The following is a 17,964-nucleotide window of genomic DNA, read 5'->3' on the forward strand; positions in this document are numbered from 1 at the left end:
TATCGTTCGTTAATTAATGTTATTAATGTTTCTACAAAACAATCCGCTGATTAGAAGCGTTCCTTTGACTGTGTATTTAGCCTTGCATCAGTTGTGAAAAGAATTTTAACCATTAATTTATTTCTGAAAAAAATATCACTGAAGTCTTTAAACATGAGATGGTTCATGGGTACCTTGTAATATATAAACTTCATGTGGCAGAACTAAGCATGGAAGGTTTCCATATGGTTCATTGGTTATTAACTAATTATGCTGGCAACATAAGCCATATAACATGCAGCAATGCATTCAAAGGAAGTTTGAATGAAACAGGCGAGTAGCCAGGAATTTGCCAAGGGAGGGGCGAAACTGTAGATTCGGCATTGCAAACTATCTAAGTGTAGCGCCACCATGGTTGGCGCGAAGCGTACAAAAAAAATTTGGCTGAAAATGCCTCCCAGATCGCTGGAAATGGCACTTCCTAGGCCTTGTTAGTTGATTCTTAGCATTTTCTCTTTTGAAAATACTAGCGATATCATAAAAACATTTAATTTTTTTTTTTAAATATGCTCAAGGGGGGGGGCGGCTGCCCCCTTTGCCCCCCCCCCTTTGGCTACGTGCCTGGAATGAAATAAAATACAGCTTCTTGTCTGGAATATCACAGATTGTCTGTCATCTTTTTGGGAGTTGCATTTTATTTTTTTGAAAGTAAACATGAAATATTAAATTACAAGTATCTGATGGAATTTAGGGAAATTGTGTGAGCCACCTTGGTTGTAGATTCACACAAACAGCAGTTAGGCTTTCATGTAATCTCTGTGCTTCAAACTGACAGAGTTTATGGTTACAGTAGAAGAGATGATGATGGTTACAGTAGAAGAGATGGGAAACATTAAAGAATGCAAAAATATGTAGTGTTTGTCTTCAACTTAACATGTATCTTGGATCGGACAGATATGCTAAGTTGTGATTACATAATGATGCATTGCACAATGATATATTATACATTGATGTGCTACACAATGTAGTACAGTTTGATACATTACATATGGATACATTACACATGGACTGTTTTATACACTGATACATTACACAGGGATACATTACACAGGGATACATTACACGATGAGAGAGCATACAGTGATACAATAAACATTGATACATTACACAATGATAGAGCATTATACAGTGATACATTACATATGGATACATTACACATGGAATGTATTATACACTGATACATTACACAGGGATACATTATACTGGGATACATTACACAATGAAAACATACAGTGATACACTGCACATGGATCAAATACAACACTAAACCAGCTGGAAGATCATTAAATACTGAACACTGGTAATGACACTGATTGTGTCAAACTTATCGGAAGTGGCAAACGGGAATCTATCCACATCCATAATTACCTTTGACCTGCCAAAACTTACTGAAAGTGTCAAAACTGCATTCTTGTACTTTGTAACTCTCTAGATTCAAAGGAACAAACTTGCAGATGGGCTAAATTTGATAATGAAATGTTTCAGTAAGGGGCAGGTGATCAAGCAAGTGCGATAAGAGGTTGGTTACAATATTTGACAGTGGGTGACCGGACCACTTTAGTATAGCATTTTATTATCTTAGTCACCATGGTTATTTGGATACTTTCAGTCGATATAAAGTCTATGTTGGTATACATCAATATAGTAACACTACTTATATAAGACATTAGAAACGAAACGAGGTCTTGAATTTCCTTTTTAAAGTATAAGACGAGAAAGGGGAAGTGTGATGTAAGGGGTTGAGGTTGAACCTGTAAAGAAACCTGTAGTCTCACCTCCCACTTGGTTACCCAATTTCTCGGCAATAATAATAACAAATGAATAATAAATGAAGCTGGTAACTCTATATATTTTTATGAAATTAAAATATTGTTAACTGTTATATAAGTATTCGCTCAAGAGTTGTATCTTGATTCGTCGCTAGAAACGTCCTTGGCAAGTATGTCGACTTCCATGAGAGTGGTGGCAGCAGAGTCCAATACAAAGGCAGCTATGGCCATGTAGCGTTCAACCTCTTTCCATGCGAGTTCAGGATCATCTGCTCTCTCAACTTCTAGCATTTTATCAGCAATCACCGCAAAGGCGTCCCTGTAAGCCTTGTTTATGTTGGCGGGTGAGAAGACAGCGTGCCTGAAATGAACAGGAGGAACAACTTGAGTGTTAACTTCTCCGGGTTGCAAATGCGCAGGCGCGCGTTGTAGACTTTCATCCGGGTACGGTCATTTGATGCTCTCATGTGAGACACATATCGTGCAGCATACCACAGTTGAGGCGATTGCCGGCTCTGATCTACCTATTCTCAGTCGTTTTCGGTGAGTGATATTATTGAGTTAAACCGTCTTGATATCGTCAAGTGTGTCCGTGACTTTCAAATAAGTGCACAGGCAAGTCCCAAATCTTATGTACCGGATCCTATGACAGGAATACGCATTCAAACTAGGGGCGAACAACTTGCGACCTACTGACTACTCAAATATTTGTCTGAAAGTCAGAATTTGAAGGGCACTCTCATCTTTCATTTATTTTCTGGATGGATGCTTAGATGTGTTCATGAGTTGCAGTGGTGTAGGAAGGTACTTTTGAGTGGGGGGAGGGGGGCTGAAGACTGATGGCCGGCCTGGGGGAGGGGTCTAAGGAGAGGGGATTCCCCCTTTGGAATTTTTTTGCATTTCCAGGTGGCCTCAGATGCAATTTGGTGCAATATAGCACACTTCAACCCACCCACTCCATTTTGTATATAATTTTGCATTTTCACCTGGCCTTAGATGCAATTTGGTGCTCCAAATGAGATTTTTTTCTCATTTGGAAATGAAAAAGGGGTTTTCTGACTTGCGAAGCGGGGGGGGGGGCGGAATGATACTTCCGCCCCTCCACATTTTTCACTGGGGGCTTGCGCCCCCCCCCCAGCCCCCGGTTCCTACGCCCTTGATGAGTTGTCAGTCCATTACAAATCTCATTCTAGTGAAATCCTCACTCTAATAGGACCCTCATGCTTAATTGTATTGAAGCAAAAAAGAGAGAAAAGTAATTATATGCTTGATGGAATCGCCTGGTAGTAGGTTCGGTAGATAGATAGTGTATAAGTTAAACCTCACCACGTGGCCCATACTGCACTGACGAAGAATACGAAGTTGAAACCATTGAAAGCTCATAGTTAAGGCAATTAGGGTGTTACTGACCTGTGATAGGGTTTTCCCGGCATGCCTTGCGGTTCTATGAAAGCCCGCTCTAACAGCATTAACTGGTCATTGACAGCACGAACTGCAAACGGACTAAAAGAAATCAAAACAAAAATGGGCTTTCGTTTCTCTTGCAAATTTCGCTCTGTAGAGCTCTAAAAGGACTTAGTCTTATTCTATCAACCATTACCTTGGCAACATGAACTGACAAAATGAAGAACAATGAAGTAAAATCAAAAGATTTCCACGTGTGGTTAAGCATCGGGGTTTAACTGTAGGTTGTTTGCTGCTAATCTGTTTCACTATAACCACAGTTACTGTAGCGGAAATGAAGTTAAGTGCAGGGAACGGCTCTTTTTATACAATATATCTTTAGTAAAATGCAATTTTACTTCAGGGGAACTAATTTCACCTAATGTTAGCTGTATTTAATTGAGTAAAATTACTTCTACTTAAGTAAAAAAGAGAGGTAAACGTTAAAACTGCTTGCCATACTCCATACACTCTGTTAATAAATGCCAAGCTGTGTATGCCACACTTTGCAATATCGGCATAAGCCCCTCGTTTTCCACGAAACTTTACTAAAATACAAAGATTGTCCCCAAATGAGCTTATAAATGGTCGACCGATTTCAATGGCCGTCTGTAGTTGCCTCTCTGGGTTAAGATGCTGATCAATTCGTCTTAGTTTCAAGAATTTAAATAAATGGTCAAGGTTCTTACTCGCTTTTGTCCATGTTCTCAATCCTTTTATGTAGGTCGGCTGCTGCCATTGTGAATTTTTGGAGCTGCTCGTCTATCGCAGCTGAAAGGAAAAGAATATAAACAAGTGGAATATTTGTCTCTCACACAGCTTCTCAAATTAGCCCTATAAGACCAGTCACTAAATCGTTCATGTTTTCATTTCAAATAAATGACATGAACTATATAGAAAAGCTACAAAGAAACTACGATATATTTGTCTTCGTTAAATCCTCTTGCTTTAAATGTGTTCCAAATAGGGATTGACAAACTCCTTAAATCAAGCAGAGCCGAAATACCAGGTTCAATTAACTACTGGCTTTCTACTCCCTTACGTAGTGAGTCTGATAATTACTGACACAAATAAGACTGACTCTGTTCTGTGACTTGCATATCAACCGCCTCCACTCATCGCTATAGCCCAGCCACACCCACCACGCCCCACCCTCAACTAAAAACAGGCAATCTATGTGTGATAAGATCGATCAGATCAGATCGATAATCGGATAATATTGCTAACAATCTCACTTTACGTACCAAAAGTGATTGGCTCTGGACGAACTGCCATTTTGTCTTCGTATAGATCTTTGAGCTGATCCACGCCTGATTTGATTCTTTCTGCGTAAGCCGAACAGTTTATAGGTACGATGTGCGCATCGGACAATGATCGGGCAAGTTCGGCCCATACTCGTGCTAAGGCAAGGTGATACTGAAATGTAGGGTCTAATACAGCAGACACGAAGTGAAAGGTTTCGTACATTGTGTGGTAGAGAGGGTAACTCGGCGTTCCAAGGCTCTGGAATTTTCGATGAAAACGAAATCATATAAAGAAAGGTTCATTATTTTGTTTACAATAGTTATCGCAGTTTTTCCCCCATTAAACATGCTGCTAGACGATATCACATAACAATAATTATACCCATTGATAAGATGAGTTACCTGGGTTCTAGATACTTTTGAGGATAGGGTATAGGTCGGTAGGATAGGACAGAACATAATAGGATAGTATGGGGTGAGAAATAAGCACGATCATAAGTGGAGTGGAACGGTTTACCATATTTCGTTCATATCTGATGTCAATTGACGGGATACCTGTCACCATAATGAAAGGTCGAAAGTCACTTCCGGTTCGTATTGTCGACACTCTAAAAAGACAATAAAATGAGTTTTTGGTGTTAAGTTAGGTCGCACTGACATATTGTTTCCATTTGGACAGACTAGACCCTCCAGACGTCCACAAAGTGAGAGGTATTACCTATTTAGTTATTTGAATTACACTGGGCAATTCTTAGCCCAAACTATTCAAAATTGTGCCCAAACTTCAAAACCATTACCACCTGTACACTTTACTTGACTATATGTCTTCCGTCGGTCCGTGGAGAAAAGCAACTGGTATCGTGAATGGTCGCCATTGTGACGTAATGGATCACGTTACCCCCACCAACTCGCTTCAACCTTTTCATACCTATGAAACTACAACCCTATGAAGATATAAAATACTATTTATGTAAGTCAAATTTCTCGCCATAATTCATAACATGTTAGCGTATTACAACATATACAACGACAAGTATACTTACACAGGTAAGTCAGCATCTTCACGAGGGTTTCTCGCAAGCCATGTATCAAATACTGTACCACCGTGGTCAGGTGTGTCTGGAATCTGAAACATAATAAGAAATGTTATCAAGATTCCATTTCAAGCATGACTGATCTCATATTTTTTTTCATTATCCACATATTCTAGTCATGAGTAGTGAATCTGCATTCTGATTTATAGGAAAAGAATATTGTCATGTGTATTTTATATACATATCGTTACATCATTAAACTAGGGCCAGTGGCCAGGATTTTATAGGGGAAAGTTTGTGGCCCTGGGTCCGTTGAATCCGACTCCTATGTAGGGGGTTTAGAGAGAATCCCCCGAAGGAATAAAAAGGTAGAATTTTATATGTCATATGATGCATCCTGAGGCACATTTCGACTATAACAAAGGTCTAAAATTAGATAACTACTTTTGACTTTTGTGCGAGAGGTTGACAAAATGGTTTGGGGGGGGGGGGGGCTGTGCACCCCTGGATCCGCGTACGGGGGTAAGTTGTTTATAAAAGAAAAACTTATTGTACTGAAATGAAACATCCTTGGCGAATCGCTTGTTATGATTTTGTCTTTCACCGAATGATTCTGTATAACATATTCATATTCTTTTCAAACAATCTATTCTCGTGATGTTTGACATATCAGTTTTCACCATCGGCTAGTTACTCTATACCCCACCCTCCCCTCCCCCACCCATTCCACACCCCTCCCCACCCCTCCCCCACCCATGAAACTACTAGCTGATCATTTACGTTAGACTTTCTAATGTGGTTGTAACTGTGTGTTTGGTTTACCTTTTGGGTAGCTTCGTAAATCATGTCAAAAAGACTTGGACTGGAACGAGCTCGAAAAGCGTGGTTTCCTGACACCGCGATGTCGACGTTTAGGTATGCTATCGTCCTTGGCGAAACAGTCTTGGCAAATTCCTTACGGAGAAAATAATAGACTTAATGCAAGGGATAACATTTATTCCGTACCGTATGTGTTAAATAGTATTGCTGCTGTATGATTGCAAAGGGAAACGTTACAAGTAAGGTAGAAATGATTGGAGGGTCGAAATCCCACTTTGCAGTATAAGAAGTGATCCATTTCACTATAAATGTTATTTGAACATCTTTGAAATTAGTCTACATTAAACCGTTCGAGAATAAGAGACTACAAGACCCCAGGAGTTATACATGTTTAAATTCTTAATTGTCTTACCAAGTATGAACAGTTTTGAAAGACAGATTTGTTTCATTCGACGAACGATCTACACATTCGATCTTAAGAATTGTCACAATTTAGGTTACTCTGACATGATCATTAAAACTCACTTCTATCCATTCATATGCTCCCATTATACCGTACTCCTCCGCTCCCCAGCTAATGAAGAGAATAGACCGGCGAGGGCGCCAGTGTCCTGCAGTTTTGAGGGGGGAGAAACCACCAGGTAAGAGTTATATGACACGTTAACGTTCACGCCAACACACACCATGCCACCCCACATCACTTCATATCACTTCATGTTACGTCACCACAGGACACCACACGTCACCAGGTACGCAACCAACGATTTTGTACTGGAGGGCTGAGTTGGCGTCAAAGGGAGGGGTCTATGGGGTGGTGTGTCTCCTTCCTTTTGAGGAGGGTGCTTAGATGCAAAATGGTGCTATATTTGAAAATTTTGAAACACATACTCGTTGTATATAATATTTCAAAGTATTCTGTCCGCCTGTTGGGAGGAGGGTGGGTGGAGGTGAGCCCCATTGATTTTATCCTGGGGAGGTATACGTCCTTTCTCGACTCTCACGCCACTTCACGTTAATTAAACACGTGACGTCACCTTTCGTCATCCTTGTCACATCACGTACCATCACTTAATACACGTAACGTCATGTCATCTCATCCCATCACAAGACACGTCACCTCACGTTCAATCATTTGACGTCATAACAAACACGTACCGTAACGTCACCTCGCGGCACTAATGATCACCTTACGCTAGATCATCCCAATTCATTTCAAGCCATGCAAGTTAAATATATAAAACAGTAGACTTACATAGTAAGGACTTAGTGTGTATATGGTACAGTAGGAAAGAAATCAACTACTAATTAAGCTCGACAAAGAGCGTACTCCCTAATTGTACTATTAACATGATTTACTACTCGCCACACAGATGTAAACATATCCGCGTAGATAGTTCACGTTATCACAACGTCCTTTCAAAGTTAATACTGTGATTTTAATTAATGGAGTTTGATTCTTGACGAATAACATTTTTTTTAATCCTTAATAAGAAGTATTGTAATAACAAGTATAGTGATCGGCTATACCTTCTTTCACCAACTTTGCAAATGTTCTGCTGATTTCAAGCATTGCAGCTGTCCCACTTGAGGGATCCAGTGCCCCATAATTCCATGCATCTCTATGGTTACCGATGATGACGTAACGATCTGAAAGCCAAGAAAAGCAAAAAGGCTGACGTTTCGCGAATTTAGTTTATCACTAAAAGGTAGCATTGAACAACTTTTGTTGGAGTCTACGCTATATAAGACTATTTGTTAGTATTAGTATTACTCCATATAACCTTCCTATTGACTTTAAAACGATAAATCGTCAAACTAAATGTTTGCCGAGTAAACGATACCACTCACATGAAAGCTGAAAAGTTAACCATTCATGCCACTTTCAACTTTCCATATCATGACATGAAATTTTAGCTTTAAGAGCTGCATTTGTTCGTCATTTTATAAAAAAAGCTTCTTTTCTCACCGGTAAACAAATTTCCTACGCTGTTCTTTGAAAGTCTAAAAGGAAATTAAAGTTGTCGGAAATTTAACCAACTTTCGCACCACATGTACTTCCATTCATACTCTCCGACATGCAAGCCAAGCAAGACAAATACTACTTGCTAAAATATATCAAAGATTTGCTTCTGCAGCTTTTTGACTTTTTGCACTGAAAGGAGAACAGTCTGGCGGTTTGATATCGAATCTGTGTAGGCTACCATTACGCCAATCGCATGCACTATTACCCTACATACGTTCTGGCTGTCCCGTCTCTTCGGCTACAGAGCTTACATGTTACAATACCCGACGAACGGTTTCATGAAATATACCTCTGCATAGGAAGACCATGGAATATTTCAATTATAAAATAATCGCCTAAATTTAGCATATACCGTATGTTTATGTATATTCGGTTAAAGGTTGACCCCAAGCAGGATTTCATATTTTGTTTTCATCCCGTTTTTTATAGCAGAACAATAACTTGCTGTTCACCTTACCTGGTTCCAGGGTACCCTTTATAATCCCCACAACGTTGTGTACTGGTCTGATTTCGTTGAAGTTATTCACTTCAAGTTTTACCTTTCTGTGGATTGTGAAAAGAAATATATGCAGCCTGAAGGAGATAACAAACGCAAAATCAAAGATATGGAGGGATTTGGTTGAATGTTATACATGTAGATGTAGCTCTCTCTATATGGCATAGAACTGTGTGAGGTGTTGCGTTTAGTACTGTCTACCGTACGTTGACCTGAGGCCACTTGCGAGGTTTAACGGTTATCGTATACTCAAGGCAAAGAAAACGTACACAAATAAAACCGAATAAACGAATTGTAGTAACATTGGATTACTGCAAAAGTAAAAGGTAGTGTGTTGTCTTTGACAATATTTCCAAAGCTTTATACTGAACACAGCAACAATGCCAGTGTTTGTCGTGATATCAAGTCAGCGTAACTTGGCAACGCAATAAAATGTTATATATGTTTGTTATGTATGTTTTTCCAATTCAGAGTATACAGCACAGCTAATCGATCATTGACATATTTATTGGAGTAAATTTTTCATGATGTTCTACTCAATCCTTACACACGCATAACTGATCTTCATACAGCATGTATGGGCCAAACGCCATCATCACTGAACCGCATATCAGTTCAGTGATAATAGCCATACTGACCTGTTACCAGACAAACCTGGCCCGGTCTTGTAAGTTACACCTGGGATTGCACCTTGCCAATCGTCTGGAACTTCGGTTCCGTCCATTAGCCTGTTAAAGGAATATAAAATCAAATAAAACTTACGCAAGTTTAGGAAAACAGTTTTCTGGTATGTCATTTTAGTTCAGTCATGATAGATTTGATGATTTATAAAAACGCGATATTGATATGTTATTTGATCAGAGATAGCACATGATCGTCATTGCTTGGCGAGGGGAGGATGGGGTGGGGGAGAGGAGGGGAAGTGGAGAAGGGGGAGAGGGAGGAAGGGGAGTTGGTTAAGACGTATGAAATAACCGGTCAAGATAATAAAACCAAGTACACACATATTTTTGAAGAAAATTCACTTAAGATAGAAACCTGGGTGCGAATACCAAACAACTTGATCCACTCTCAACCCCAGTCCCCTTACAACAAGACTAACCGAATGATCATGACAATATCACTCCCAGTTCGAGTCACTCCCAGATTAATGTATGTCGTCCAGTTACAGAGTTGTTGACAATTAACAATTCATACTCATGGACGTTAAATATGAATGTGAGAGACTGACTTCGGTCAGCTTGCGGCTTTGATAAGCCAATTAGGCTTCTTCGCGAGTTCCTGCTTGCAGGAGGATCTAATATACATACATATCACTTCAAATGAGTATTACAAGTACACACACATACATCAAAATACCTTCACTGCTCTGTAATGCACGGTAAAATCCAAGTGAACTACAATATGCCATGTTCAACCACTAATGCAGTAAAACGTTGTACAACTATGAAGATACAGTATATGAATGTCTGCCAATAGCATAATATTCAAATCACATTTAGTAACTGCTATTACACTATAATTCTCTATTATACACTACACTTCGTTGCTGCACAGTACTATTTATTGCTCTACGAACAGTGTTGGGTTATATCGCATAGACAAAGTAGACCACGGCATTTAATAGGCCCCGCAAAATTTTGGAGCCCCGCGCGTAGGTAAATTTCCTGAAAATTAACACGAGGCTTCATGTATTGGGAAGATATATTTCATCATTAAAAGTAGCATTAAGTGTGTACTCAGAGATTATCTCAGTATGGACCTCTATAATGACGCTGAGACTATTTTCACTGAGGTTCAAAATGGAAATCAAGCTAATGTCAATATGTCATCAATGGTGTAATTTATAGGCCACCTGACAACAAAATGGCGTCGTTTAGTAATTCCTAGTGCAGCTGTCTGAACGCTATATGCAAAGGAAAGAAAGATCGTTTTCTGGTGACTTCAATATTGATTTGTTCAATGATGTTTCTTGCTCTAATATCTAACTTATTGTAGATGCATTATCTTCCTTTCGTTTTACCCAACTATAAATAAATCTGAAAGAGTGTGCGAAACGTCATCTACGTTAATCAACAATATTGTATACAAATAAACCTCTTAATGTTGTACTGGCATTGTTATTTCAGATATTTCGGATCATGTTCCTATGTTTAATATATTTAAAGAAAAATGTAAGAAATCATATTCCAAGAGAAATAGCTATTTCCATAATACAAGTGTTAATAATATCTTATACGACTAAACCAGGAGCTCTTAACTATTGGTTGGACAGGTGTTACGTGTAATCCAGATGCCGATTCGGCTTACAGCAAATTCTAAAGCACTCTCCAGTTTACATTTCAGCCTTGCTGTGATTTAATCAATCGTAGGAATAAAGTTAACTATTTTAAATCCCCTTGGGTGAATAAAGGTGTCTTAAAATCCATCCGGCAATAAAGCAAGTTGTTCTCTCATTTTAAGCGTACACATTCTCAAAGCGATAACGTACCAGTATACTCATAACAAGTATGTCCTCTCCATTGTAAGTAAACACGCGAAGAAAAAACTTATTATGATGGTTTGACTGAGCGTTCAAAAAAAGACAACACCAGCGAACCCTGGAAGATCCTTAATGGCATCCTTGGTTTGTAAAATTATGAAAGTTCTCCTTCTGGATTCAAATGTGAGAACTTAGAATTTAATGATAGTATATAGTATTACAAATGAATGTATGGCCTATGTCCCGCATAGTCTAAATCCGGGTATGTCTACAATATACCCTTGAACTGGCTAATGGGTTTCACTATGATATATATATACATTACAATACTCTGAGATGATATGACGACATACGTTGTGTTTTATACTTAAATTCTAATCAACGTAAAATGTGAAATGGAAATATTACTTGATAAATTCTTCAGCATCCTTATAACTGATTGGTTGAACAGGAATCTTTGGTAGAATCGCGTCTTCTTCAGATATTCGAAACATGTAATCTAAAAACAAAACGATGTTGAAAAGAAAATTCTTTTTAAATGTTATTCGTAGGGCCCTCTATACTTGCCATAAAACTATTGTGCTTTCATGTTACTCTTAAAAATAGCTGCTTACGTTTACTATATAAGTTATACAACCCTGGTGCAATTATATGATTTTTTCTGTTGTTTAGCTTAAAACAGCGGATTGAGTTTAAGTTAAGCGATTGTTAAGCGAAGTTAAGCGAAGTTAAACAATCATAAGGTCCCCGGTTCGAGTCACTCCCAGATTAATGTATGTCGTCCAGTTACAGAGTTGTTGGCAATTAACAGTTCATAATCATGGACGTTAAATATGAATGTATGAGACTGACTTCGGTCAGCTTGCGGCTTTGATAAGCCAATGAGGCTTCTTCGCGAGTTTCTGCTTGCAGGAGGATCTGAAATACATACATACATACATACATTGTTCAATGCTATTTTTTACCCAAATTATATAACAATAGACTTAATTAGTTTGATTATAATCTCGATTAATTTTTAAATAGCAAGATAAGAGACTAAAATTAGAGATTTTCAGTTTGGTTTTTACATGTGATAATGTGTCAAGGAATCGAATCAACTTCGTCCTGTTATTAACCCGCTGATGTAACATTCACTTCAATGCTTGAACACGTTATGATAGTTATTTTAGTTTGATTATAACTGTATTCTCATTTTAGGTTATTTTTCGTATTTTTGTAAAATTGTTTACCATAATAATCATAAGCTGAATCTGATTTAACTCATTCTAGCGCATTGTTGTTATTCATTGAGTATCTGAATGAAGCATCTCAATTTTCTCGTCCAGGATGAAAAAGTTACTATAGTTAGCCCCCTGAGTCGAATAAACTTGTTGACTATAAAACATTTCGAATTAAATATTGAATGTTTCTTCAAATTACGCCAGTACTTCTGATAAATATGTACTTGTATTGAAAAAAAAGCAAGGAATATCAACTAGCCTTTTGCTGGGTACCCTTGCGTCAGAGGGTCACCCTGCTCTGTTATAATGTTCCCACGTTGTACCCCAGTGCTAGGGAGGAACACCGTGTCTGGGTATACCTGGTCTACACCGTAGATTGCGTAATCGGCTGGGTCTGAGTACAGAATAAGTCCAATCGCACCATAGAGATGAGCTTGCTTGGCCTAAAGTGGTACGATGCGAGGCAAAATTAACGGCGAAAAGAAGAAGGAAAGAAGTTATTCATACATAAATCAAACATCGTTGTTAACTCTATATATATTGAAATGATAAACAATTTCTCCTAATATAGTAAGAAAAAAAGCTATTAGTAATGATCATGCATTCATCTATTCTATACATATGACATCACGGTGCAATAACTATCGCAAATAGGTTTCTATTTACATAACTCCTTCAACGAAAGTGGTTGCAATGTTAAAGTGATCGTTACTAAATAATCAATTGGCTGTATACATAAACGAAAATGGAGCTATACAAACCTTTTCTCCTCGAAATCCTTTGCCATATCTTGCAATTACAATTTTCCCACTGCAATTGACACCGAGCTCTGTTTGTAATTGTTCAAAATCGGTTGCGCGTGCGTAGTTTGCGTACACTAAATCACCCTGAAGTTTGAAAATAAGACGTTTTTTTCACTGTTCTGAATTTTTCAACTCATTACCATTTCAATTGCATTTGGTTGGCATGAAAACAAACAACTGGATACTCATAACTCATAGTATTATGGTATAAATCTGATGATAGAGTTAGAGGAGACTGGTTGGATGTCCAAGATAAGGAGCACAAAGTAAAAGTTAACTAAAAATATTAGTTAGTTCCTGGAGAACAAGTCCCTATACAGTTTTGATGATCTTATTTTGAGCCTGGACATATTTCTCACCAAAATCCTCTGCATTGCCTCTCATCAAGTAAAATTGACCTTTATACGTCTCTTGAGACAAAATTTTACTGTAGTTTTACTTGAGGGACAGACAAACATATCCCTTGAGAAACGCACCTACAATATATAACTCATAAACCTTTATCACATCTTTACGAAAATTACGCAACTTTTTCAATTTGCGCTTAACTTGACAACTATATATAAATTTCTTATTTTAACGTTCTGTCTACAACTCGTCTGTCTCTTCACGGCTACCGTAAAAGAAGGTGCCTTAACATTGTTTTTCATTATGTATGCGTTACCTCCACGACACCAGCTTTTGCGTATGCATTAAATGGTGGCACCGCGTTATCTAGTGTATCTCCTGGCACTAGTTCAGTCTCCTCAACAGCCGTTTTGAAGAGTTCGCTGTTATCCTCTGATAAAATATAAGCCTGAAAAACAAATCACACCAAAATTAAAAAAAAAACATTCGTTGACTAAAATACAAATATAATTATATCTGAATAAAAATAAATAAAAAAATGTCCGATGACAAACTCGCACCGGGTGAGGGGTAGGGATGGGGTGAGGTACGGGCTTACTCGGCTCTCGATGCCAAAGATGGATATATATATATATATATATATATATATATTTATGTATATATATTTATATATATATATATATATATATATATATATATATATATATATATATATATGTGCATATATTTATATATATATACAACTCAGCTATAGTTTAGAGCACACGACCTAAACTCATGGCGTTACTGGTAACTCAAATCCTATCATTAACACACTCATAGACTGACATGGTTATAGGTTGATCCTTCCTTGGGTAGTAGGATAATATTCTATTTAACTATTCAACTGGAATCCAGTCCTTTGTATATACTTACATGGTTAGGTTGATCTTTCCTAGGGTAGGATAATAAGATATTCTATTTAACTATCCAACTGGAATCCAATCCTTTGTATATACTTACATGGTTAGGTTGATCTTTCCTAGGGTAGGATAATAAGATATTATATTTAACTATCCGGCTGGAATCCAGTCCTTGGTCATCCCATTGACCTTTAACATATTCAGCGTTCTCTTTCTCTTCATCTGTTCCGCCCAGATGAGCTCTTGAAGTGAGATACCTGATGACGAAAAGAAAGTGATCTGTCATCTCAGTAAAATAATAAAGGGGTGCGGGGGATGGGGGAGGGGATAGGGTTAGGCGACATAACGATCAGCAGATATTCCTAGACACAACGTAGCCATCAAACAGTATTCAAAATGGCGGATCCTTTTGAAGCGGTACATGAAAGTATGAAGATACTACTGCTTGATATTAGACCTATACTATTTAGCAAAGATACACGTCAGGGGTAAGGGAATGGGATGGGGTCTCCTAATATTCCTTTAAGTTATCCATTTCAGAGTGTGACCCATAAAGGTTCAGACCCCTACCTTAATCAGTCGGGGGGAGGGGGGATTTTGGAATTTCTGATGATGTATTAGCACCGTCTTACGGTTAGAGCTACTTATGTAGTCCTAAATTGTAATCTAAATATGTATTCATATGTTACAATAATTTTAACATGAGGGAGGACCTCCACACCCCCTACCTTAATCCGTCGGGGATATTTTGAATTTGCCCCCCCCCCCACCCTCCTCAGCTTTGAAATACTATGAACTCCACTTTCTGTTGTGACGTCAGTGTTTTTGGCATGTTTTTCGAAGGTTAGTATGACATTATGCTATTTCTGATATCAAATCAAGTATTTACGATTTATAATTTGACTAACCTTAAACTCTCTTTGATATTCTCTGGGTTCATCTCGTCAATTATCATCTTGGTCAAGCTTCCGTCATCTTCATCCTCCTCCACTGCCTCTCTCCATCTTTGATATATTTCATCATTCGATGGAGGAGACACCGAATCTCGGTTTAAACTTCGTCCAATGAGAATTCCAATAACTAAGGAAACAATTGTTGCTATTACAACAATGGCTAGCAAGAAGTATGTTGATTGTCGTTTATTTCCCATATTAACAAACCACCAAACTAATAGAACAACGTAACAAAATCAATCTTTTGACTAAAATGTCAAAATTCGTAGTTTTAATTTTCAAGTTCTCTTACAGTATGAGCAAACACGAGCATACATAAACTAATCCAGTATATGATACGACACCTTGCAAGCAATATACAAGTATTCAACTGGTTAGTACTGAAGGGCTCACACTTTTAACAATATACAGATACCATGCCTTATACATGTATACGAGATCTCCTTGAAATGATTTGGGTCGTGCATACACTCTCCACAGACTATAGAGGTAACGTTAAAGGAACACATTGAGTGAAGACTCGATATTTGTATACGAGCGGATTAGGAAGCTAGACTTAGCTTACAAACTTCCCTATCGTCTTGGTTGGCATGTTGTAGCAATCTTCGTTAGTTAATGTTGTTGTCATTCCTAGTCGGACGGTGGGACCGCCATCTAAATACCTTTACCTAGAGCAGGGGCGTAGCTAGACTTCTTTGTTTACAGGAGAACGGGGGAGGGGTAATGTTTTTTTGTTGTTGTACATATTGAGCAGGCAGAACCTATAAAGTTTCTCATCCACTACCCCACAATAACAAATCTAGCCATTATTTCGGCGGAGGGTTTAGACAGATATTAACGACCCCCTGCCCCAGTAGTTGCGCCCGACCTAGAGTCAGTCTGATGCAAGAATCATTCTCTTCTCAGTTAGACTTGTAGCGACTGTACTCGCTCACGACTTGTAGCTTTACTGTTACTCATACTTAGCCTACGAGTACACGACTGAAGTACTCGCTTAGTTCGTGTTAAGAGCCTTGTACTGGTACTTAATAAGTACAATGTGGAATTAAACTTGCACTCATACTTGAAGCTGCTGTACTCGTACTAATTATCTGAAGGTCAGACTCTAATGTCTGATGGACGATTATGACGTATATCGGAGTCTAGTCACTTCTAGTTTGTCCATTTTCTGGTATTTTGTTGAACAGTTGAATGAACAAAGTCATTTTAAGAACAGATAGGAAAATACATATCCCAAATTCACAAACAAGAGACAACAATTTTTTATATTTTTGATATTATTTATGAAAGACTCATTTCGCGACCATGTTTTGTATACAGCGCATGTTATTTGGAAGTCTATTACTTAAACTCTATATTTTGGTTGTCTTGGTATACTGGTAACCTGGGACTTGTAATGCGTGTCACCGTGGGCAGACAATGTAACCTATACATCAAACCAAATCCCGCAGGCAGAGAAGGTCAAACAAACTATATTTGTCCAAACGTAGCACGGCTGAAAATAACATGGATAAAACGATGGAATAGATATATGCACCTTTGCCATGGTTTCAAAAGACTCCTTCGTATGGTGATGAAAGTTCAATGAAATGCAAGCTGCTAACGTCAGTTCTAGGAATTATCATCATGCAAATGTAAATTTATTTTTTAATAAAGGGACGCGGATAGGGGAATGTGGAGAGGTGTCGCCTTATTCCTCCCTAAAATTGCATCATATGCACCGTTCAAGAGGAACTCAGTATCTAACTCATAAGATATGCATCCAAAAAACATATTGTAGCTGAAAGAAATTTTTAAATCAAAAATGGCAATTGCGACGCAAATAGTTGAAGAAAATCAATCACTTCTGACGCAAAGAATCGGGTCATATTTTGGCTGCAGGTTATAAGTAAAGTGCTATACCTTTAACCATAACATGATTTATAACCTTGACATTAAGGCATATCTTATTTATCATTTAGGTCTGCACCATTTTGTAAACTGATTTTGTAAGATAATCTTATTTACCTGTTGCCATAAAAAAGCTGAGTAAATTGCCAATGGCAATATTGGCAGTGTTTTATACAATGGACATATTGACACAGATAACCCGCTCATGTAGGATAATGTATTAAAGGCATTGAAGACTCGCCCCAAACCGCGTGCCGCCCTCTGTAAAAGTTAACTTTCCGTTGCTTGCAAGTGAAGTTTTCTACTTGTCGCTACAAAATGCAGACAGTAATGAAACGTGATACTTTGTTATCTTTTATCTGGACCTGAGATCAGGGAGTTCCATAACAACTCCCTGCTGAGATGTCCACCGCTGCTATGTACACTGTGTTGTGGGTATTGACCGTAGCTGCATTTATTGACTGTACACTAGTGTCTAATTACCGACGTTAGCAAG

General features: G+C 38.2%; 1 protein-coding gene across 1 annotated transcript; it reads right to left on the reverse strand.

Moving 5' to 3' along the window:
- Window positions 1-9: 9 nt before the first annotated feature.
- Window positions 10-16,013, reverse strand: LOC139970808 (N-acetylated-alpha-linked acidic dipeptidase 2-like). Its single transcript, XM_071976819.1, has 17 exons — window positions 15,534-16,013; window positions 14,726-14,882; window positions 14,040-14,171; window positions 13,334-13,459; window positions 12,832-13,015; window positions 11,758-11,848; window positions 9,506-9,595; window positions 8,829-8,914; window positions 7,876-7,995; window positions 6,874-6,959; window positions 6,352-6,483; window positions 5,539-5,621; window positions 5,013-5,103; window positions 4,496-4,754; window positions 3,941-4,022; window positions 3,219-3,311; window positions 10-2,169 (listed from the first exon to the last, which is right to left on the reverse strand). Exons 1-17 carry the CDS (start codon window positions 15,773-15,775, stop codon window positions 1,935-1,937), a joined length of 2,289 nt encoding a protein of 762 aa, XP_071832920.1. The 5' UTR covers window positions 15,776-16,013; the 3' UTR covers window positions 10-1,934.
- Window positions 16,014-17,964: the final 1,951 nt, after the last annotated feature.

The sequence above is a fragment of the Apostichopus japonicus genome, chromosome 8 (assembly GCF_037975245.1).
Source record: "Apostichopus japonicus isolate 1M-3 chromosome 8, ASM3797524v1, whole genome shotgun sequence".
NCBI lineage: Eukaryota > Metazoa > Echinodermata > Holothuroidea > Aspidochirotida > Stichopodidae > Apostichopus > Apostichopus japonicus.

Bases quoted from the DNA above. Each gene is read 5' to 3' on its own strand.
- LOC139970808 (XM_071976819.1), bottom strand. From the start codon at position 15,775: ATGGGAAATAAACGACAATCAACATACTTCTTGCTAGCCATTGTTGTA. The intron at 14,883-15,533 runs GTTAGTCAAATT...TTTCGTCATCAG, and splicing joins AATATCAAAGAGAGTTTAAG to GTATCTCACTTCAAGAGCTC. The intron at 11,849-12,831 runs GCTAGTTGATAT...TTTTGTTTTTAG, and splicing joins GCAAGGGTACCCAGCAAAAG to ATTACATGTTTCGAATATCT.